General features: G+C 51.9%; 1 protein-coding gene across 2 annotated transcripts in view; it reads left to right on the top strand.

Annotated features, from left to right (window-relative positions):
* ARHGEF37 (Rho guanine nucleotide exchange factor 37) overlaps positions 1-24,045 on the top strand; it is a 70,642-nt gene that overhangs the window by 35,869 nt on the left and 10,728 nt on the right. Inside the window, exons 5-13 of one of the 2 annotated variants that reach the window (XM_030329559.1) lie at positions 4,407-4,606; positions 5,909-6,039; positions 6,744-6,848; positions 9,072-9,182; positions 9,964-10,293; positions 12,728-12,856; positions 15,162-15,357; positions 16,876-17,033; positions 19,534-22,458. In XM_030329559.1, the coding sequence (XP_030185419.1) occupies positions 4,407-4,606; positions 5,909-6,039; positions 6,744-6,848; positions 9,072-9,182; positions 9,964-10,293; positions 12,728-12,856; positions 15,162-15,357; positions 16,876-17,033; positions 19,534-19,743 (1,570 nt within the window). In that variant the 3' untranslated portion in view covers positions 19,744-22,458. Of the gene's footprint in view, positions 1-4,406; positions 4,607-5,908; positions 6,040-6,743; positions 6,849-9,071; positions 9,183-9,963; positions 10,294-12,727; positions 12,857-15,161; positions 15,358-16,875; positions 17,034-19,533; positions 22,459-24,045 lie in introns of those variants that run through there. The other variant, XM_030329568.1, reaches the window with a different exon arrangement.

The following is a 24,045-nucleotide window of genomic DNA, read 5'->3' as shown; positions in this document are numbered from 1 at the left end:
TTTAGACAGAGAGAGAGCACGTGAGCTGGGGAGGGGCAGAGGGAAAGAGAGAATCTTAAGCAGGCTCCACACTCAGGGCAGAGCCTGACGCAGGGCTCAATCCCATGACTGTGAAATCATGACCTGAGCTGACAGATGGCTCAGTCAGTGAAGTGCCCAACTTTGACTCAGGTCATGATCCCACAGTTTGTGAGTTCAAGCCCCGGGCTCTCTGTTGACAGCAGGGAGCCCACTTCAGATTCTCTGTCCCCTTCTCTCTCTGTCCCTCCCCTACTCATTTTCTCTCTCTCTCTCTCTCTCTCTCTGCCCCTCCCCTACTCATTTTCTCTCTCTCTCTCTCTCTCTGCCCCTGCCCTACTCATTCTCTCTCTCTCCCTCTCTCTCTGCCCCTCCCTTGCTTGTGGGCACAGGTGCATGCACTCATGCTCTCTCTTTCTCCCTGTAAATAAATAAACTTTAACAAATAAATAAATATAAAAGTAATGTATGCTTACTAAAAAAAAAAAAGGAATATTTAAACAATTCACAGATATATAAAGTAAAAGGTAAAAGTCCATTCCCCGTTGGTCTCACATTTCCCCATCTCTCCACCTCGTAGTTAACCTTTTCTATCCAGGTTTTCTTCTGTTCATTTAAAGACAGGCAGACAGACTTTACACGCAGAAGTCTAAGTGTTGGATGGATGGATGGATGGATGGAAAGAAAAGTAATGAAGGAAGGAGAAATTTAAAGGGACTCTGACTTACCTGCTTTTCTAGAACTTTTTCACTTAACCACGGTCATGAATATCTTTTCACAACACTAGGAATACTTCTAGCATGTTCTTGTTAATGGCCCCACAGAGTTCCTTTCCAGGGCAGCTCAGACTGTGGTTTATTTAACCAAGCCCCTACTGATGGATATCTGGCTTGTTTCCAATTTTTTACTGCAATAAATAGAGTTGTTGGTAGCTCCCACCTTTATCTTTGCTCACTTGAGTTGACATTTCTGTGGGCAGATATCTGGAGTAGGATCGATGGAACAAGGATTTGTACATTTCACAAATTGCCAAACTGTTCTTCAAAATGATCTTACCAATTGCTGCTACCACCAAGAGAATGTAAGTGGGCCTGTTTCCCCTTCCCACACCCATTTTCTTTTCCTTCCTTCCTTCCTTCCTTCCTTCCTTCCTTCCTTCCTTCCTTCCTTCCTCTCTCCCTCCCTCCCTCCCTTTGGATTATCTTTCAGTTTTTGTTGCCTGTCTGAAAGGCTACTTAAACATTTTCTCCAGATTACCTTAGAAAAGCCATAAACATAAAAGGCTGCTGTGATTCTGTCATGACTGCTTGATAATTCTGGAGAAGAGCTGTGATCATTTCTTTGAAGACCCCCCCCATCCCCTTATTTGTGGAGTGACAGCTGTCCCTAGGAGGCAGTTGGCCCTTTCCCATGGAAAGTAAGCTCAGAGGATAGAGTATTGCAAATATCTGGTGACTTTCTCCATCTCCCCTGCTCGTGGTCAGCCAAGTGCTAGGAAACCCGTGGCGAGAGCAGATGGTTAGCGTAGGCATGTCCTGACAGGTAATTCTACCCCTACCCACCCACCCCCAACCCCCTGCAGCTAATGAAGGGGCACCCACCTGCTCTGCCTATTCTTAGCCTCATGACTGATCTTTGCTGGACATTTGGTCTGGAAATATTTCCTTTGGAGGAAGAGCAAGAGGCATGGGTACCATGGAGAGGGGGGCAGAGAATGGCTGTGAGCAGCGTCTGTAAGTCTTCTTGGAGGAGGCATGCGTAGACACTGAGGCTTGAAATCCTCGCGAGCTTCTCGAAAGGCAGGTCTAAAGGCTGCTGGTCACGATCAAGGGAAGACTGTTGGAACCTCTTCCCAGATGCCATTGACTTGAGCATTCTTTCTGCAAATGCTAGACATCATCAATAAAGGGACTAGAAATGGTCACCCATTCATCAAATAGTGCATCTGGAAGGGGTCTTGACGCTAGTTGTTCATGTGTTTTGTTTTATTTTTTAGCTTTTTAGTGAAAATTTTCACACCTGTAGAAAAATGGAAGAATGTAATAAACGTATGCCACTTCCTAAAATTAACCAGTGTTAACATTTTGTTTCGTCTATCTTTATACTAAACTATTTAAAGACAAATGTAGACATTATGACTTTTTACCCTTAAATACTTTAAATGCATCCTAAACATAAAGTGCCTGTGATTTTTTTTAAATCTTTTGACTTTGATTTTTTATTTTTTTAAGTTTTATTTACCAAGTTTTTATTGACAAATTTTGTAACAGTGATAACATGAGCTTATTTTAGTAAACCTGGGTAGAATAAGTATTTCATATTTAATGTTGATGACTGTAGAGATAGGCCTTTTTAAAAAATGTTTATTTATTTTTGAGAGAGAGAGGGAGGGAGGGGCAGACAGAGAGGGAGACACAGAATCTAAAGCAGGCTCCAGGCTCTGAAGTGTCTGCACAGAGCCCGATGTGGGGCTTGAACTCACAAACTGTGAGATCATGACCTGAGCTGAAGTCAGATGCTTAACTGAATGAGCCACCCAGGTGCCCCAAGACAAGCCTGTTTTAACTAAACTGATAAACTAGCTTCATTACCAAATCTTGTCCCAGATCACATAAACCTGAAATTCACTTTGGTTGTTTTTATTCTGTTTTTGAGAAATTTTAAAGAAGTTTTACTTAAGTAATCTCTACACCCAACATGGAGCTGGAACTCATAACCCTAAGATCAACAGTTGCATGCTTACCAGCTGAGCCAGCCAGGCACCCCCATTTTTGAGAATTTTTATGAATACTAGGATTATGTAAGTGCTTCATTTTCTTTAAGCTGGTTAAAGAGAATTGTTTTACCAAGTAATTTTAGCAATACCTTAGAGGTAGAAAGTGCCATATATTCAAAATAGATGCAACGTATATAAATATACAGACAGATCCGGAGATTTTGTTGTTATTAGTATTTGTGAAGAAGGTTTTTGAGATTTGTATTTGTCCTTGGAAGAAATCTTGAGGCTGAGGTCTAGAGTTTGCGCAAGCAAGTCTTTTTAGCAGTTCATTTTTAAAAAATATTTATTTCTTGATTGATTGATTTGATATGATTTTTTTAAAATATAGTTTATTGCCAAGTTAGCTAACATACGGTGTATACAGTGTGCTCTTGACTTCAGAGATCGATTCCCGTGATTCATAGCTTACATACAACACCCGGTGCTCATCCCAAGAACTGCCCTCCTCAATGCCCATCACCCATTTTCCCCCGAGTTTTATTTTTTTTTAATTTTCATTTATTTATTTTGAGAGAGAGTGTGTGCATGTGCACAAGCAGGGTTGGGGCAGAAAGAGAGAGAGTCCCAAGCAGGCTCCCGACTGTCCGCGTGGAGCTCGACGAGGACTCAGATTCACAAACTGTGAGATCATGAGTTGAGCCGAAATCAAGAGTCAAAAGATGCCTAACCGAATGAGCCCCCCAGGCGCCCCTACAACTTTTGATTTAAAAATTGTTTTAAATGTTTTATTTATTTTTGAGAGAGAAAGAGAGAGAGAGAGACAGAGTACTGGTGGGGGAGGGGCAGAGAGAGAGGGAGACACAGAAAACTTTTGATTTTTAAAGCAACAGAACCATTTGAATGAATGAAATATAAAATGGATGTCCCGCATACGGAGTTGTGCTTGAGACAGTGCCAAGTGGACGTGTCAAGCAGGCAGTTGACTGTGTGAGTCTGGAGCTCTGGACAGAAGCTGGAAATGGAGATCTGGGTTTGGGATGTGCTTAAAGCCACAGGCCAAGAAAATGGCCCATGGAGAAGGAGAAGCAGGACAATGGGCATCTATGGGGCCAAAAGAAGAAACTGTTTTAAGAGCAGGGAGCAGGGGCGCCTGGGTGGCTCAGTCGGTTAAAGCGACCGACTTCGGCTCAGGTCGTGATCTCACGGTTCGTGAGTTAGAGCCGCTCATCGGGCTCTGTGCTGACAGCTCGGAGCCTGGAGCCCGTTTCTGATTCTGTGTCTCCCTCTCTCTCTCTGCCCCGCCCCCGCTCACGCTCTGTCTCTCTCTCCTTCAAAAATTAATAAACATTAAAAAAAAAAAAATATGAGCAGGGAGCAGTCAGCTGTGTCTGCTGCTGAGAGGCCAAGGAAGCTGAGGACAAAGAACTAACCGTTGCATTTAGTACAGATGGGGACTCAGGGCCCAGAAAGAGGTACAGTGAGAAGTAGCACTGCCTATCTAACATCTAGACCTCACGCGTTACAGATGAGGAAACCGAGGGCCATGGAAGGAGGGTGACTTACCTGAGAGCCCTCGGCGAGTTAAACGGCAGCTCTGGGACCAGAGCCCAGTCCTCCTGGTGCCCAAAAGGGTGGGCTTTACCTACCTAACGCCAGCCTTCTCCCCCAGGCCACAAGCTGGGCCCTCAGGCCTCAGTTTCTTACTGGTAATCCCTCTGCAGAGGATTACCAAGTACCCATTGCTGCTGCAGAAAATCCTGGAGAACACAGATCCTGATGCCAGTGCCTACCCTGTACTTCAGAGGGCTGCCTCTGCCCTCCAAGACGTGAACGCCAACATCAATGAGTACAAGAGGCGCAAGGAAGTGGGTAAGGACTGGGGGGATTTAGGGGCTGTTATCAGTGAGAATGCGTCCAGATCCAAAACTCATCTCAGACTGTCTTCATTAATAAAGGGAATGTAGCAGCTCACGTAACCACAAGTCCAGAGATAATATGGGCTTTCGGTAGGATTTAATCAGGGGGCTGGCTCCATTTCCCATAATTCTCTTATCTCCGGTCTTTACTCTGTGTCAGCGTCATCTTCAGGCTGGCCTCCCTCATGATAGTAGTTCCAAGACTCACATCTGCACAGCAAAGCCTCTAGGAGAAGACGGGGCCTTTCTCCCCTTAGTCATAAAATTAAATTGGAGCTTCACGCTGATAGGATCCACTTGGGTCATGTGCTCCCCCTGAACCAATCAGCACGCTTAGGAGAATGCCATGAGCTGATTGGCTTGGGCCTGGTTTATGTTTCATTCTTGAGACCAATCACTGTGGCCAGGGGTTTGGGATTACATGAACTGGCTTATGCCCGTGAGCCCCCACCCCTTGAACTAAAGTGAGATCAGTCCCATCCGAACCAGGAGGCTGCTCTACTGCGGAGGAGACATGAATAGGGGGAGGCCAGGAGCCGTGTATATATACCTTGGGAAGAGCAGCTAGTGGGTGGGGAACTCTATCTCTCAGGTTGTTGGAACTGAAGGACTTGGAAAAGGAAGCCGTGTCCCAAGCAGGGAGAACACGCAACCGCACGACCTAGATGGTACAGAGGTGCTAGTTTAGCCAGCTCACGTTTCCCAGGGCTGACCGTGACATGTCTTTCATTCATTATCTGGGCTGAGCCTTACAATCTACACTCCAGGTAAAATGAGAGCTGACAGAGCTGGGAAGAGGCAGAGCTGGGTGTCAAACTCAGGCCCCGGGGCTGGGTGGCAGACCGGTCCTACACCAGGACTGGGGATGTGTGCGCCCCAGCCTGGCCTGGCTAGCACTGGCCACGGGGCCCCAGGCAAATCACCCCCCTCTTCTTTAGAAAGTGCCTTCAGACCCACTATCTTATGTGACCCTCCCAGCAATCACACGAGGGGGCTGGTCTCGTGTGCAAATGAAGAAATGGGCCCAAGAAGTGGCGACTTGCCAAAGTCCCACAGCTCCTGAGCTGGGGCTCACACCTTGGAGCGAGGGGCGCCGAGCCCTGTGCTCTTCCTCGGCAGCCTGCCATCCTAATGGATGTGACGCTGATGTCTGAGAAGAGGGCTCTGGGTGGGTGCCGGACCAGGTGTGTCAGGGATGCCTGCTTTCCTGGGTCCGCTTTGGTTCCCATGCCTTCTCTGTCCTCTGTTGGTGCAGCCTCCAAGTATACCAGAGTGGGGCAGCTGACGCTCCGGGAGAGGCTGGCCCGGATTAACACGCACACCCTCTCCAAGAAGACCACCAGGCTGAGCCAGCTGCTGAAGCAGGAAGCTGGGCTTGTGCCCAGGGTGAGCTCCCAGGGCGGGGGCGACGGAGGAAGGGTTGCATCCCAGCCATCCCAAGGAGCAGGACTATGCAGTGGGTGGGGCAGGCTTAGACCCCTTTCGGAGATGAGGAAGCTGAGGCTAAGCGGGTGAAGGGAGTGCCCAACACGGCATAGCCAGGAGGAGGCAGAGGTGGTCCCCTCACGTGATTCTGAAGAGCCAGGGTAGGGCTTTCTCCTCTGCCTCCTGTGCTACTCTTTCTCTGAGTACTTTTTTGTATGCAGACAGGAGAGCTGATCTCTGGGTTTGGGCAAGGAACCAGCTCTGAATAACTATCAGCAGCTCAGGCTGATCGAATACCTCCTCTGAACCAGGCATGGTTTGATCCACCCAGTGAAGTAGGTGTTTTGATTACCCCATTTGCAGATGACAGAACAGGCTCAGAGAGGGTAAAACACTTGCCCAAGGTCCCACAGCTAGGAAGCAAGTGAACCAGGATTCCTACGCTCGCTCATGTATCGGAGTTCATGGTCTGAGTACAATTCCATTAGGCCGCACTCACTGCCTCTAACTGTCTCCCACTCCGCTTTGGGGCCATAGGAAGTGGCTCTGAGGGGCAGGGCTGGGCGAGGTGGTCCCCCGTGAGGATTTGGGATGCGGGTGTGGGTCTACACTGCCTCACTGCCTCCCCCAGGGATATTCTCAGCTCTCACAAACTCTCCTCTCAGACAGAAGACAAGGAATTTGATTACTTAGAAGAGAGGTTGCACTGGGTGTCGCTGTGTGTGACCGAGACGAAGAACAACGTGGCTGTTTACCTGGCTAATCTGGAGGTGAGGATCTTGCAGTTAATGACGGGTGGGCTGGGCTGGGCCCCCCAGGCAGGAGGCACGCCGGGCTAATCTGACAAGCTGGCAGAGGCAGGAGCTGCGGGAACCAAATGGAAGAGGTCACCTGGTCACTGGCTGTAGGCCAGAAGAAGGCCCTGGGCAAGCACTCCCCAACCCTTAGCTTCCAAGCCCATTGAGCTGGTAGGGAATGAGCTTGGTTAAAATTCACTGGCGTCCGAGCCCTCTAGAGGGACCCTGTCATTCTGGCACCTAGAGCAGGTGACAGACTCAGGTGCCTGAAGGAGTCAGGCAGGTAATATTACCGAGTGAAATGTGCAGGTGTTCAAGGCTTAATATCTAACAGGCTATTTATGAGACTTTTCAGGAGCATTAAATACATAATAATATTTAGAATTTGACTGACTGACTGGATGGGCGGATGGTTCCAAGCTAAAGGGGCAGCTGTTACTTGGCTCGGGGAAGCTGTTGCTGTTTGGGAGTGTGGACCCAGAGTAGCCAGTTCTGATTTTAGGGGGGAAAAAAAGACAACAACTGAAAATTCAGACTTTTAGACGAAATCTCCTGATGTGTCCATGTGAACGACAAATGAAAATTTAAATGCTGTACAGGCCCAAGAAAAAATATTTCTAGAGGCTGAATTTAGCCTGCAGGAACCCCAGTTTGCATGCCTTCCGACACGTCATTTGCCCCGTGCCCAAAGCGTCCTTCACTTTTGTTATCGATGCTGACTCATTCCATCCACTCTGTCCCTTTCCTGTGGTTTCGCTCTCAGTCATGTCCATTGGTGCAAAGCAGTCTGGTCAGATGATCACAGGCTCTTCGTACAGTGGGGTTTGGGGTGGCCTTACGGGAAGTGTGTAAAATGAGGGAGGCCACAGTTCCCTTTGTGTGGGGCAGATCCCCCTGCTCATTCCTGCTCCATCCCGGGCCCCCCAGCGGAAGGATCCGGCAGCAGGATCCTGTCACAGTACAACGAGCTGGGCGGGGAAGGCTCTCAAGAAAAAGGATGGAGAGGCCATGAGAGAGAAACCAGAGGCATATGAGAGACACATGTGGCTCTGGAGGTAGGACAGATATTTGGAAGCATTTGGCTGCATTTCCCCAGACTCAGGCTTATGTGACAGACACAGCATTGACATGCAATCCCATAACAAGCATGCAACTCCCTCTTGTAATCCCCAGTCCAGGAGAACCTTCTTTTGCCTGTGTGTCTTTAACACAGGCAGAGCGAGGGGCGCCTGGGTGGCTCAGTCGGTTGGGCGTCCGACTTCGGCTCGGGTCGTGATCTTACGGTCTATGAGTTCCAGCCCTGCGTCGGGCTCTGTGCTAAAAGCTCGGAGCCTGGAGCCTGGAGCCTGCTTCTGATTCTGTGTCTCCCTCTCTCTCTGCCCCTTCCCCGCTCAAGCTCTGTCTCTCTCTCTCTCAAAAATAAACATTAAAAAAAAACAAACAGGGGCGCCTGGGTGGCGCAGTCGGTTAAGCGTCTGACTTCAGCCAGGTCACGATCTCGCCGTCCGTGAGTTCGAGCCCCGCGTCAGGCTCTGGGCTGATGGCTCAGAGCCTGGAGCCTGTTTCCGATTCTGTGTCTCCCTCTCTCTCTGCCCCTCCCCCATTCATGCTCTGTCTCTCTCTGTCCCAAAAATAAAATAAAACGTTGAAAAAAAAAATTAAAAAAAAAAAAAAAAAAAAAAAACAAACAAACACAGGCAGAGCGAGTCTTGGGCTGGGAGCCTTCTGTAGGCAATGATGTCCAGACAGAACTTAACGACATTGTTTTTATTGCAATTACTCTTACATGCCTATTTATGACAGTGATTGCTGGTTTTCCTCTTATGGTAGTGTCATCAGTGGGTTGTTGTTTTTTTTTTTAAATTCTTTGATACAAATAGGCATGGTTAGTTGATTTCAAGGGTTAATAGAATGTGTGGAACATGGACATGGCAGTAAAACCACAAAGGTGATCGGCAAAGGCATGAAGTTTGGAAAGCACTGGAATAGGGAGAGAGATGTTGGTTCAGTCCAAGGAAGAACTTTCTAATCACCCAAGTTGTGCAAGGATTGACTAGGCTGTGTGCTTCCCTGTCACGGTGGGTGTGCAGAGAGCCTGGACAGTCTCTTTGAGGGTAGAGTTGGGGGGTGGGGATACAGGCGTGAGATGGCTGTGATGGGCCATGACTAACTGTCTCTCCTTTGCTCGGGGTCCAGGCTTTCCTCCGCTTCAGGCCGCAGGAATCCGAGCTGGACATCCCTGGGGGGCCAGTGGTGCAGTACTGCACCCTGATGGGAGACCTCCAGCTCCAGGCCTTCCCAGACTTTGTAAGTGCAGCCTCTCCTTTCCCCTTGCTTTTCAGGCAGGCGGCAGAGCCTATTAGGAACGATATTTAGGGGGCGCCTCGCGGGCTCCGTCGGTAGAACATGCAGCTCTTGATCTCGCGGTTGGGAGTTCGAGCTCCACGTTGGGTGTAGAGATTACTTAAAAAAAAAAAAAAAAAGAAGAAGAAAAAGAAGAATATTTAGAAGTCAGGACCTTTACATAGTTGTCACATCCGCAACTGCCCGGAGTTGTCAGCAGGGCAGGGATTATTATTAATGCATTTTACTGATAAAAATAGCCCCCGCTAATGTTTGTTGTGCCTTGCTGTCTGCCAGGCACATAAGCTGCTGAGCCCTTTACAGTCTTCATCTCATTTAATCTTCACAACATGGCTCACGGGGTCGATGCTATTAAGAGCCCCATTCTACAGATGAGAACTGGAGGCTCAGGGTGACTTCCCAAGTGACTCAGATGGTCAATGGCAAGTTGGGATCTGAGCCCCCAAAGATTGTGTTTGCGATCACCACTCTATACAAGATCTTTTCAGACCTGTGCACAGATGCTGGGAAGCGCCAGGCACCCTGCTAAGCTCGTATGTGCGCCGTCCCCGTTTTTCAGATGGGCACGTGGAGGCCCAGAAAGGTTCCATAACACGCAAGAGGCCACGGCTAGTCTGTGGGGGCGGGACTAGAGCCCAGTCCTACCTGCCTCCAAAACCCCTTCTCCCAGGTGCCTGTCCTCTGCCACTTCCTTGCCCAGCCCCCAGCTCACCTCTCCCCACAGAAGCAGCGGCTGGAAGGCCTGGTATGGCAGCCATTGTGCAGCCTCGCTAAAGCCCTGAGTGGCCCTCAGAACCTGGTCAAGAAGCGTCTGGACAAACTACTGGACTTCGAGAGGGTGGAAGAGAAGCTGTCGGAGGTGGGCAGCGTGACGTACGAGGAGCAGGAGGCCCGGCACACGTACCAGGCCCTCAACTCCCTGTTGGTGGCTGAACTCCCCCAGCTTAACCAGCTGGCCATGCGGTGGCTGGGCCAGATCTTGCACACGTTCGTGGACCTCCAGAGGGACCTTGCAAAGCAAGTGCTGCAGAGGGCAGAGGGCAGCTTGGCCCAGGTAAGGCCTCTGTAGGATAGCCAGGCAAGGCCTCTTGGCCCCTTCAGTCAGCTGTTTGCGGGGGCTGGGATGGGGGGCCTTCCAAACAGGCCATCAGGTGCTTGGGAGGAGCCCACGGGGACCTTCTGGATCTCTCTGATGCCGGTTCTCCTTCCATTAATGGAATCAGATCATGTAAACAAGGGTAGAACTGGGACTTCAGGCCATTCCTGGGCTCTGGGATTCAGAAGCGGAAGAGGCTCTGCTGGGAAAATAGCAGACCTTGGGGCCAGGCCTTGGGGTGTATTAGACATTGGTGACAGAGGCCAGGACCCTTCTACACAATCAGGAGTGAATGTCCCAAGCCTCGTTCTGCTGCTACTATTGTTCTGCTACTACTATTCTTCTAGCAGCCGCCTCCTTGTGAGCACTTAGTGAGTACCTTCCGTGAATTGTCTCACCTAATCTTCACAGTGACCCTGTAGAGTAGGTGGTGTTATTGTCCTCATTCCAAAAGGAAGCCCCGGACACAGAGGGGTTAAACGGCTTGCCCAAGGCCACCCCCACTGATAGCAGGATTTGAACCCTTGCACTTCAACCCTGGAGCCCAGGCTCTGAACAACGCTTGACAGCCCGTTAGAAGAGCTGTCTGCTGAAAGCATAAAGAGCTTGCAAAGAGGTTTGGACAAACTTCCAAGGGCAAACTTTGATTCTTGAAAACTGGGGTTGACACAGGAAGGCAGACTCAGCTGCTTTCCAGTCTCTCTCTGATGTCAGCATCCGAGCTGAGGGGCTTGTGGGTCTGGCCCCCGGGAACTTCAGCACTCCCCATACCACATGCTGTCTCCTCTGCCTCATGGCCTCCAGCTCAGCTGCCCCCATGCAGTTTGTTGCATGAGATTTCCTCTAAATCACACATGCTCCACCTCCGTGGAGACTCTGTGCCTCACTGCACCCCTGCAGCCCCTTCCAGCACACCTCTTCTGAGTGTGACCACGGCCCTTTGCACCAACTCCTTCCTTGGCCTGGAACACCCCTACCCCATCGTCCCCCATGCCTTCCACAGTGCCTGGCGTATGGCGGGAACTCCCCAAACATGTGGAGGATGAACAAGTCTCTCCATGAAGCCCTCCGAATCCCCTCTCCCGGCTGGGAGAGCCCATCTCACCGTCCTCTGCCCTCCACCAGCCCTTCGGATGTGCTCTGTGAAGCACTTAGCAGAGACTGCCTTCTGCTGGGCTGCTGGATGAAGCTGTTTCCCCTTATTGAGGAGGGCTGGGACTGTAGGCTTTATTCTTTTTGGCCTTCCAAGCATTTAATACAGAGTTCTATCTCAGACACTCTTTTTGAATTCAATTAAGCCTGAACCATCTGCAAAAAGAAGCATTTCTCTTTCCTGAAGGCAGAGGGTAAATCTGATTAGATGATCTTGTCACTCTCTTCCCGCCCTCTAGTTTTCCCTCCAAGGCTGCCAGGCCCCTGGTATTCAGACCGGGATGTGCTGGGCTGGGGAGTATTACAGGGTGCCAATAGCGGGAAGGTCAGCTATTATACAAACTGAAAGGGGACATTTCCTGGTTGGGCCTGTCAGTGATTGGTGCCCGCTTCCTGTCTGTGGCCCATGGCCCCTCCCCCTGGACTGGTCCTGTGGAGCCCAAGAAAGGCCTGCACGGTGGAGCCTCAGTCTGTCCGCATCCTGGGGTCGGGGGAAGGGCTCTGAGTCAGAGCCAAGAGCAGTGAGTTTGGTGACAAGCAGAGAGAGGACATGTCTCTGTTAGCTGTGGGGTCTAACTCATTCCTAGGTCGTGTGGTAAGAATGCTGGAGATGGCTAGCAGGGCCAGGGGCTCAGCGTGGAGCATTACTCAGAACTCCTTGGGCTCCAACCCAGCTTAGGCCTAAAGAACAGCGTCGTGACTTGCATAACTGGGAGGCTCCGGAGGGGATGAGCCCCGGGCAGGCTGCATTCAGTACAGATATGGTTGTCGGGGCTCTGACTCTCGCTCCCCCTCCTGGCTCTGTGTCCCTCTCCGGGTTGGCTTCATTCTCAGGCAGACCCTTTTTCTGCACGGTGGGAGAGACAGCTTCACATCTCAGAAGCTAGGGGAAACGTTATTCTGTCGTTCTCAGCCTTCACATACTGAATCTGCGGGAGGACGACTCTGAGCCTTGCGTGGGCTGCTTGTCCAGTCCGTGGGCTGATCACGGTGGATGGGAGAAGGGTGGTCGTGCCTGCCAGCCGTGTGGCTGCAGCACCACGGTGGGCAATCCCGCGAGACCCTCCCAGAGGGATGCTTTCTTGAAGGACAGAGAGTGGGGCAGTCGGCAGGCAAAAATGGCAGCCGACAAAGACAGAAAGACCCATCGTAACACATCGGGGCTGGAGTGTAGGCTGCCAGAGTCCTTCTGTCCCCTTTCTCCAGAGCGTGCTCTGATGACAGTGTCTGCCCCACCCAGCTGCCTCACCACCACCTCTCCGAGCCAGCCTTCAGGAAGCTGGTGGAGGATGTGCTGGGCCAGACTGGTCACCAGCTTCGCTCCTTTCAGGAGAACTTTGAGAAAGTGCTGCCACCTCCCACCGTACAGGTAAGTGTCCCTCCTTGTCCCGTAGACCGTTCGGTCCTTCACCTGCCAATGGGGTGCAGCTTTTTTTTTTTTTTTTTTGTAAAATATTTTTCTCTAAAATATAAGGAAAGGGTACCTTCCAGTCTACTTGAAGGAGATACACAGATAATCTGTTTTGTTTAAAAAAAATTTTTTTTTTATGTTTTATAGTTGAGAGAGAGAGAGACAGAGAGCGAGTAGGGGAGGGGCAGAGAGACAGAGACGGAATCGGAAGCAGGCTCCAGGCTCTGAGCTGTCAGCACAGAGCCCGACAAGGGGCTTGAACTCACAAAACCATGAGATCATGACCTGAGCCGAAGTCAGATGCTTAACCGACTAAGCCATCCAGGTGCCCCTAGGTAGTCTGTTTTGTAAACAGAGCTGAAGTAGCTAAAGGAGAAAGAGTCCCCAGAGGAGGACGGGCCTGGATTTGAGGAAATTCAAACTGGGTGTTCAGTCGTACGTGGAATTGCGAAATTAAGGGTCAGGAGACACTACCAGGATTCCCCAGAAGGGGGAAGGGGACACAGAGGGACAAGTAAAGGAGCCCAGCAGAGCGCGCCCATACACGTGGCCTGGGCACGTGGCTGGAGTGCAGAGAAGGTCAAAGACCATCAGAGATGCATGGCCGTTCTGAGGGGTGCTGACTCCTGCTTGGGCCACAGCCGTCCCCACTTCCTCCCCTACGCTGACACTGCCCCAGCAGAGGTCTCATGGGGGGTGTGGCAGGGGCCCTGCTATGCGGGGAGAGGAAGGTGCAGAAAATCACAGAGCAGGCACTTGTATGGGTCCCGGGGCGTGGGAGCCTCCTCTCTCTTTCTACTTAAGACACAATAACGTTCTTATCGGAAAAGCATCCCAAGCTGATTGTAGAAAGAAGACACAGAGAAACAAAAAAGAGAAAACGAATGGGAACATCATAACCCCAGTATGTGTTGCAAGTCAGTAGAAGAGAAGGGAAGCCCCTTCTTTTCCACCTTTGTTTCTGCCCCACCGCCCACACTCCCCCTATCCATTCCAGACTTCTCTGCCTGAGGGTGCAGAACCCACAGAAGCGAGGTGGTCACCCAGGAGTGCTTCCGTCCCATCACTCCTGGTGATATTGTTCCCTGGCTCCCCTCGGCTCCTCCAGGGAATACTGCTGTTCTCTTCCTAGGGCCTCTCTCAGACTTGAGAAAGGAGGCAAATGTTTCTACACCACTGGCTTTTATACTCGGGTTAACACCAGCATTCTGGGGCGGGGGGAGGGGGGGTGCGCATCGGGGAAAGCCACCCTGTCTCCACTTTCATTTAAGGGCCTATTTAGAAACACCAGGTCCTCCTGGTTCTCGATCCTGACTAGCGAACCCTCTGGAGTAGGGCTAATGGCAGAGTCTGTGCCCAAATGCCCCTGAAGGGCACCTCTGCCTGTTTTCCCTACACCAACACCTCTTCTCCCAGAAATAATCATATAGAATATGATACATAGTCAGAGAGTATATGGTAGATGTATATTGAACATCTTAAATTTCTCCTTTGTTTTACAAAAAGGGGACAGTTGTCCCCGAGTCCCTTCTTGGTGATACTTCTGGAAACCATGAGCAAGAAAACAAAGGCAATGCCAGGAGGTCGTTGGATGGGCGGACAGTGCCACTGAGTCATTCTTCCCAGCTGGGTGGCAGTTCGCATCAGGGCAAAGCTGTCTTCTGTGTTTCCACTACCCCATTCCCAAGGCTTCCTGGGCCTTGTAAACAGTAGGTGCTCAATGAACACTTGTGGAATAAAAGATAGCACTCCCTTCCTTCGCACGTGAGGGAGGGTCTGTGCGTGTCACCCTGTGCTGGCTGTCACAGCAGCCACACGAGGAAGGCCAGGTGGCTGTGGGAAGCTCACAGCCCTGCTAAGAGCCCTGCCAGGCTTTTTCCTGTGGGATGATTCAGCTTGAGGCTGGGGCCAGAGTTTAGGGCCCAGTCCTAGAGTGCTGTAACTGAGAAATTTCAGGACCCGAATTAGGATTTTAGAAAATCCCAGAAGTGTAGACCTAGAGGGGCTTTAGGGGTTAAATTAGAGGGTTTTTTTTTTTTTTTTTTCTGAGATCCCTTTGGCTGCTAAGAGTATGTGTTCTTCCTGTGGTCCAGCCATCTGTTGGCGAGGAGACTGTTGGCCGGCTGGGATGCCTGTCGGCAGCAGAGGTTGGATCAGCCCAGGTCCCCTGGCCGTCGGCACGTGGGCAAACACTGCACCGGCTTTGACACGCCAACTCAGGCCCCCGTGTCTCTGTCTGTCCCTCCCTCCCGCCCCCCCCCAGCCGCTCCTTCCAGGGGCTGAACGCCAGGTGCAGGCGCTGCTAAGCAGATATGGCCCGGAGAAGCTGTACCAGGTGACAAGCAACATCAGTGGGGCTGGGACTCTGGACCTGACGCTGCTGCGGGGCCAGATTGTGGCTCTCCTTCAAAACAAGGACACCAAAGGCAACAGCAGCCGCTGGCTGGTGGACACTGGGGGTATGTGGGACTTCGTGGGCTCTTCCCCTTCCTCTGTGAAAACCACCCAACAGGAACTAGCGGGGAGATCCAGGCACTAGTGTGGGCCAGAGCCTGGCTGTGCAAACCCAGGATGGGGATCGGCACAGGGGAAAATGCAGGGCTTGGGGCACAGCCAGCTGGTATGGTAGGTGACATGCCAACAAGAGGAAGGCAGTCTCATGTTGCTGCGTGCATTATCAAGCACCTACTGTGTGCTGAGCGCTGTGCAGAGAAGACAAGGACCCTGCCTGGGGGCTTCACAGACCACCGGGGTGGACAGAGATGTATGGAGAGAACTCCAGCGTCACTCTGAAAGATGTAGATTCGCAGACAGGGGACGCTTGGATCCCAGCCACATGGGAGACATCTGACATCCAGAATGAGGGAGATGTTGTCCTGTCTCCTGCGCACTGGTCCCGCCCTCGGGTGTGCTGCTCAGGTCTGGGCGCCCCAGTGTAACTGGGCAGGAGGCGAGGGGCACTTTGAACCCAGGACAGGATGGCCTGCAATGTCTTCCAAAAAGGGGCACGTGACCCACGAGGCGAGGGTGACACAGGACCCGGTGGGGATCCACAGACAGCTTTTCCCCTTCAGACTGTTTATTGTAATTGTTACTGAAATGTTTTTCTGCATTTGAGAAAAACTAGAACCAGTACAGAAGCCGATATTTTCTTCAAATTATTGATAGCACAGGTCTAAGGTTTAAAAAGTGAGTCTATCAAAAACTTAAGAAAACGATACAATCGAGCAGAAATCGTGAAAGGGCACTCTTCGTGACCCAGCCGCCTGGGTGTTCAAGCTGGCCCCTGGGGTCAGGAGGACGGAGCCGGGATCCCCAGCCTGCCACCCTACTAACTGCGTGACCCCAGAGAAGTTACGGAGCCTCTTAAGCTGTGTTGGCTCCGCCATCAGATGGAGACAGGAGTCCTGACCCGGAGGGTGGATGTGAAAGCTAGACCATCGAATGCCAGTTCTGGCTCCCCGCGGGCCCTTGGGAAGCGCTGACCACGCACAGCCATAGCAGCCGGAACGGCACTGGAGTCGTTGTTCCTGAGCAGGAACTGGGGGCACTTGGAGAAGGGAAAGGCAGTTTCTGCCTCCTGGAAAAGGCCGTCCTGGGGTGAGGAAGCAGCCCTGCTCTGGGCCTCTGCTAGAGGGGGAGGGGACCCGTGGGCCCAGCACCGGAAAAGCAGTTTTCATACCAGCCCCAGGAAGAACTTTTTAATCTCTGTCAAAGCTGTTCAAAACAGAGTAGGCTGCCTCAGTAGGGAATGAGCTCCCTGTCAGTGAGGGTGTGCAAGTAGAGGCTGGAAATGGTGAGTGGGAGTGGGTTGGGGATGGCTTTGTGAGGTTCCTGCCGTGACCTTTTCAGGTCCTCTTTTGGGCTGGAGAGCTGTGTCGGAGGTATTCACTTCCGCGAAATGGTGGTAACTTCCTCTACCCCTGAAGGGTGGGGAGGGCGGTCCGCAGCCCGATAACGTTCTGCATGTCCTGTAGGACATCGAGGGTACGTGCCAGCTGGGAAGCTGGAGCTGTACCGTGTCATCCCCGATCAGGAGGAGGTCAAAGAGCAAGTGCAGCCTCCCAAGGACTCCCATCATCTAACACCAGAGCCCAGCCCAGCCCCAGTCCCCTCCGTCCCAACAGTGACCCAGGTGAGTCTGGGGGAGGGGTGGGATCTGTCTCTGCATGGCCACCTGGAGTGGGGCTTTCATTTTCCTCCTGTTCCAAGAGGCTACCGTCCCATGAGGCCAGGGCCTTGGTCAGTGGCCACACCGGTGTCCTGGTCAGGAGTGGACCTGGAAGAAGGAAACCCCCATCCCTGCCACATCAGCAACCCCTTGCTCCCTATCAGCAGGACAAGTGGGATTCATTCATTCGTTCGTTCATTCATTCATTGAATATTTGCCAGGCAGTGTGCTAGAGGAGAGACCTAATAATGAGCACAAGTAAATCCTGGTCCTTGCCTTCCTCAGATTTATAATCTGAGCAAGTAGTAAAATCATCATGTGGATAATTGTAAAGTTAGAGCAGTGATACATGCCAGGGCCCCAGGTGTGGGAGAGGTTCAGGAAAGGCTTTTCTCAGAAAAATGATGCTTTTTCTCAGACTTGAAGGGTGAGCAGGGACTGATTGGCTGAAGGGGGTGTGCTGGGATGTGGAGGGGAAGAGCTCCCCAGAAAGCGTGCTCCGGGAATGCAGAGGCCCAGACAGGGGCTCGTGAGGAACTGACTAAGGCAGGTGTGGTCCGGGAAGAGGAGGGCAGGGGTGAGGCGCTGCTAGAGAGGTGGGCAGGGCCAGGCCAGCAGGGCCTGGTGCTCTCGGTGAGGGTGTCAGCCTTTACTTAAAAGCAATGGGAAACGTACATGCACGTGCACTGCAGCACTATCCATAACTGCCAAAAATTAGAAACAAGTGAAATGTCCACCAGTAGATGAATGGGTAAACACAATATGGCATATCCGTCCAGTTAATTATTACTCAGCCATAAAAAAGGAGGTGCCAATACCTGCCACCACATTCAGTGTGATACGAGAGGCCACGTGCTGTGCGATTCCGCTTATATGAAAAGTCCAGAGTCCAGAACCGGCAAATGCAGAGACACAAAGTGGATCAGTGGCTGGCAGGGGCTGCGGTTGGGGGATGGGATGTGCTGCTGTCTGGTATGGGGTTTCTTTTTGAGGTGATGAAAATGTTCTGGAATCAGCAGTGAGGGTTGCTCAGCCTCTGAACGTATTAAAAACGATTGCATTGTACGCTTTAGAAAGATGACTGTCACGGTATTTGACTTATATCTCAAAACACAAGTCAGTGATGGGAAGCCACGGAAGGGTTTGATTTGCTGGGACAGAGTTCTGGAGGGAGAGCAGCTCAGTGGGGTCGCCACGAGGGCTGGATGGGATAGGAAAGCCGGGTGGGCATGTGTGAACCTCAGTAAAGGGAAGCCACGCTCCCAGTTAGAAAGGAGGAGCTTCACAGGTGACAGCTGAGCAGCAGAAAGGGCCTGGGGGGACAAGGGGTGGAAACCCAGAGGCTTGCAGTGAATAGCCAGGGGGTGTCTCAGACCAGAGCCGAGCCTGAAGTGGGCTGCGTGGGGGCTGCATGGAAGCCTGTGGAATCTGACGTTTGCGGCTTGTGACGCGTCCCTGGGAAGGCTCCAAGGGCCAGTGCCTGGAGAACCAGCCACAATTAGTGCATCAAGCCTGCCTCCTGCAGGACGTTCCCACCTATCAGCAAAGGACCCACGAGGATCTCACAAGAGGGCCTGGCCCCCCAGTTGAGTCCCTGCTCCACCCAGGGTGGGCAGTGTCTCTGGGTCTATCTTCCCAGACACATCAGCTGCCTCCCTGTTCATGAGTCCACACATGTGGGGTCCTCCCAGTCTTCCCTTGCTCCTGATTGTTCCTGAGGCTTGGCCACAGTAACAGTGGGAACGGTAAAAATAATCAGAGCAGCCTGCATTTACTGAGCCCTTACTGTGTACCAGGCACGGGCCTTCATCATTCATTAAATTCCCACAGCCACCTGGCGGGAAGGATGATATCACGTCCATTTTGCAGATGATGAAACTGAGGCCAGGGAGGTGAAATATTAGCCTGATAAATGCCCTTCCCTCCAATTTTTCCTCCAGCTCAGTGCTTTTCCCGAAAACATGACCAAGTCACCCAACCCCTTTTCTGTACTCCAAGCTGGGAAATGGGCCTGAGCAGATGACACCTTTAGATAGGGCGGGGTGGGGGGGAGGTGATGAGGCAGAGAAGGCCATGCCTTCTAGTCAGTGAGATGGCAGCAGTGGGCTGAGGCCAGACAGGCCTGGCTTCATTGCCATGTGATTTCTGAATAAGTTGTTTGACCCCTCGGAGTCTCAACTTCCGTATCTGAAAAATGGGCCAACTGGGATTATATAATTGTGAGCATCAACACGAGGTAAAGTGCTGGGACGGAACCTGCCACATAGTGGGTATTGGTGGCGGAAGTAGCAGAGGTAGCCTTCATCTGTAGCATACAGGATGTCCTTGGGAGGTGGTGACAGCCCAGCAGTGGGGACTGAGTCGGGTGGGAGGGAGCAGGACGAACAGCCTCTCTGGGTGGAGTCTGTCTGTCTCCCCCGCCCCCCCCCCCGACCATTTCTGTGTCACTTTCCATGTGTTTCAGGTGGTGGCAGTGTACCCCTTCGTGGCCAGAAGCAGCCATGAAGTGAGTCTGCAGGCAGGCCAGCTGGTGACTGTCCTGGAGGCCCAGGACAAGAAGGGGAACCCAGAATGGAGCCTCGTGGAAGTGAACGGGCAGAGGGGATATGTGCCTTCCAGCTTCCTGGCCAGGGCCCCAAGCCCAGCTCCGTGGGGCTGGAGTCTGCCCTCTTAGGGTGCCCTCCTTGGAGCCCGTGTTGCCAAGGGATGGGGAGGCTTAGATGCCGTGATCCTGCGAAGGGACAGAAGCCAAGAGAAGGCGGGGCTGGAAGGGGGGGATCAGGCCAAGGTTGGGTGAAGGGCAGCCAGAAGAGGTGGGTGGACCTTGCAGAGTACCCGGCTTGGCTTGGGTGAGCTTGGAAGGCCCCAGGCAGAACCACTGTTATGCCTGCAAAGAAGGTGGTTCCCATCTGAAGTCACAACAGCCTGGATGGCAGGTCAGATTGATAAGGACTTGCTGTAGCTTATGGCCAATCTTACCTGTGCTTTCATCCAGCCCTGCCCATGGGAGTGGGTCACCCAGGTGAAGGGTACCTGCGTGCGATGGGGTTACGGGGACACACTGGAGAGGTCCAGGGCTACCTGCCCTGACGGTTCGCTTCCTTCATGTGGCATCAGGAGACACCACAGCCGACCGGTCGTCTTTTATTTCTCCACGCTGGGAGCTGAGCTATCCTGGGCATCGAACCCCTGGGAGCCCTCTTGAGCAGGGAAGCCAGGCCGTGTGGGGCCCGTGGGAAGGTTCTCAGGAGACTGTTGGCCCGGCCTGGGAATGGGCGTGGCCACATCACAGTTCTGGAATGTGTTTAGGCAAATTGAGAGGCTGTTTTCCGGGGAAGGGAGGGACTTTGAAAGCGTGTTAGGTGGGGCCTGTGAGGCTGTTGCACACTGCCGGATTAGGGAGCGAAAGGCTATGCAAATGGCAGAGGCAACTCTGTGCAGCAAGTGGTCAAAAGCCTGGTGGGTGGGGGAGCTTAGGCATGGCTTGGTTTCCAGTTTCTGGAAGTTGGGAGCCAGGGGGAATCCCCGGTGGTTTCAGGGCCTGGAGGCAGCAGTGAATGTGAAGTCAGTTGGCCGTGGAGCCTTAGACACAGGACACAACCTGTTTCTCCCTCCCCGCCACAAAGATCCAACTCACAGGGTTGTGGTGAGAATGAGCTGAGGCTAAGGTTGGGAAGCTGCTTGTAAATTGCAAAGTGTGGTATAAATGTAAATTGCCTTTGGTAGCAGGATGTGCCCAGCATCACCTGACCCAGCTGCAGCTAGGAGCGTTCCGCTCCCCATTCCCCGGGCCCCAGGCCAGACATTGTCAATCAATGTGGCGGCCTTTCCCATAAACCCAGGGTCTACTTCAGGATCCTTCTCAACACTGCATTCTAGGCAGCCACTCTCTTGAACTTGGTGAGATCAAACCCATTGTCAACCCTTTCTCGAACCTGGAAATTGAAAAACAGTTCCTGTTCAAGGAAGACTGGCCCACTGGGGCAATTTGGGGTGCAGCCACTGTTGAATCATCATCTCTGGGTTGTCACTTTGGCTAAGATAAATCTCAAGGTCCAAAGAAGGGGATGGTCCAGCGTGATCTTTAATGCAAGTGATCAATTTTGGAACGAACCCAAGTTAGAGTGTGTGTAAAAACTGGTGGCGGTTTTGGCTTATTTCCAAGAACATCTCCATGTTATTATAACTGTAGGGCCTAACGCCGTTAGCTCTGGTTTGGGGAGGGCATTTGAGAAATATGCATGCCTGTGTGAGAGTCTGCACCTCACTCCTCGGCTTGTGAAAGCAGAAGATGCATAATGCAAGAGAAACTCAGTCCCCGCTGGCCCTTTCCCAGCACGAAATTCACTCTGTAAGATGCTCTTGGCTCATTTTCCTTTCTCTTTCCTGCTCAGGTTTCTAGTACCAACAGGAAGCCTAGGGGAGCAGATAATAAAATAGAAAATGCATTTGTGTGTTCCTCACTGCCGAGAATCTGCCGTGGGCTGGAATCCTAGCTCAGGGCTTCTCAACTTGGCTACTTGCTGTGGTCCCTGGGCAACTTTCAGCTGTGACTGATGCCAGGATCTCACCCAGAGATTCTAATGGAATTCATCTGGGGTGTGGCCAGGGCCTCAGGAACTCAGAAAGCTCCCGAGGTGCTTCTGGTGTGCCATCGGGGCTGGACGAGACACTCAGGGGTGGACGAGAGGGGTGTGCAGTCAGAAGTGGCCACAGGCTATAAGCTAGGATGTACCCCATCTGAGCTTTGTCCTAGCTCAGATGTTTGGAATGGGCGGCTGTAGAGGTGGCTTGAAATAGGACAGCCTGTTCTGTCGGGTCCCAGAATGTATATTTATTAAGTGCCATTAACAGGGACCTGAACAAAAGTGGGTGTTCTTGAAGGCGTAAGGGAGAAACCTGAAATACACTTGGAACCAAATCTATCTCGCGAGGGGAAAATGAAAATGTGTTCAGTAGCACATGGGTTGTGGTGTCTTGTAGATAAGAGGATGAGATTAAAAGTCACTGACAGGTAAGAAATTGCATGTCGAGAGAGAGAGAACGGCCTGAACTTTCTCCAGGGGACTCTGGGTAATGTGCCTTTTCCCCCCTAAATGCCTAGATCCATTACACTGTGTCTTACTTATTTCATGGTGGGCTCTCACCTATTAAACTTGCTAAGGTTACTTGCCTGTGAACCAAACAAGACTGATTCACAAGGGTAGCCCTCGCTCCCTGCGACAGAGTGGATCCTCCTTAACCTTTTGGGCCCAAACCCGGTTTTGAACATGAGGATAAGATTACAATGTCAAGGGAAGATGAATGAATTCTCGCATACGATACGGAGGTCTAGCTTGGTGAATCAATGATGTGACCTGCTGAGAATAAAGGACTTCACCGATGAAAATGTCTCTGGGGTTTGTGGGACTCTACCCATTGGATAGTCGGATGCCACAGTGTGACCTGTGCTCACTGGATACTTGCTGTTCATAAAAATGGCGCCTCATCTGCTCCTGGGTTCGTTTAATGAGTGTCTAACACCCACCCCTTGGTGCCTCCAGGAGTTGGCCTCCGCTGCTGGGATCCGGTGAGGAGTCAGACGGCTGGGGGCCCTGTCCTCCCGAAGCCCACGGTCTGGGGAGGGAGACAGACAAATCAGTAGTCAGTTACCGTGCAGTGTAAACGTTCGGGTGGGGCAGTAGCAAGTGCCAGCGGAGGGGTCACCCCCGAGACTTGGCAGCTCAGGAAGGCTTCCTGAAAGAAGCGCTGTCCGAGCTGAGGCTTGATGGGTAACTTGGGTGAAGGTGGGAGGGAGGGCACATGCCAAGGCCCAGGGGCAAGCATGAGCATGTTTCATCGGGGACCTGAAAGGCTGTAGAGCTAGGACACCGCGTGTGTGGAGGCGTGGTAGGTGTCGTGGGAGACGGCTGAGAGAGGGCAGCGTGAGAAGGAGCTCTGGGTTGTGTTCTGAAGGCAATGGGGAGCCACCGAAGGGATTGAAGTAGAGGAGTGACATACCCAGGGCTGTATTTAAGGATACAAGCTCTAGTGCATTCTGGAATTTCCCCAAGGTCCTGTCACACTGCTCAAGAAATAGATTTTCCATGCGTACTGCTTACATAAACATCCCAGAGGGGCTGGGAGGCCCTGCCTCCAGGGACTCGATCTCCCGGCCAGCTGGAGAAGCAGGACAGGGCAGGATGCCGTCAGCCCCAGAGGGGTCCTATGGACCAGGCTTGCAGGTGCTCAGATAAGAGGGAGTTCTGGGGGAGTGGAAGGCTGAAGTGCTCAGGGAGGCTTCCTGGAGGATGCAGGGCAGGGGCCGGGCTCTGTGGGATAAGTGGGATTGGGGGACGCGAAAGGGAAAGAGAGACCCTCTCAGGCCTGGGGAGCTAGCGTGGTGGTGTGAAAAGCTCCTGGGCCTGAGAAGGCCTCTCTTTCCCTTTTGCTCGGCCTTAGGACTCCTGAGTTCAAGGTCTCCTTGACCACAGGCAAGTAGCAAGTGCACTTATCATGGTTTCTGCATGTGAAGAAATTTGGTGAGGCCCCCCAGCCCTGCCCTGTCCTCTCCACTCAGCCCCAAAAGTACTCATTGTTGAGTCCTGGTTTATCCCAAGGAGTCCCTGGCTCCCTCCACCGGGACCTAGCTTCCAGCATGGAGGTCACTGTAGGGCCTGTTATGACAGGGCAGAGCCTAAAGTACCCTGGACCGGGGTTATGGGAAAAATTGGATTCCACTTTGGCAACATCAACCAGGAAGAGCAGGTAACCCGAACAATCCATTCATCTCACCTTGCTTGTCTGTTTTTTGTTTTGTTTTTGTTTTTGTTTTTTTAATTTTTAAACATTTATTTTTGAGAGAGAGAGAGTGGGGGAGGCGCAGAGGAGACAGAATCCGAAGCGGGCTCCACACTGTCAACGCAAAGCCTGACATGGGACTTGAACCCACGAACCGTGAGATCATGACCTGAGCGGAAGTTGGACGCTCAACCGA

Source organism: Lynx canadensis, chromosome A1, assembly GCF_007474595.2.
Source record: "Lynx canadensis isolate LIC74 chromosome A1, mLynCan4.pri.v2, whole genome shotgun sequence".
Classification (NCBI taxonomy): Eukaryota; Metazoa; Chordata; class Mammalia; order Carnivora; family Felidae; genus Lynx; species Lynx canadensis.
This window is presented reverse-complemented; position numbering and strand designations above follow the sequence as displayed.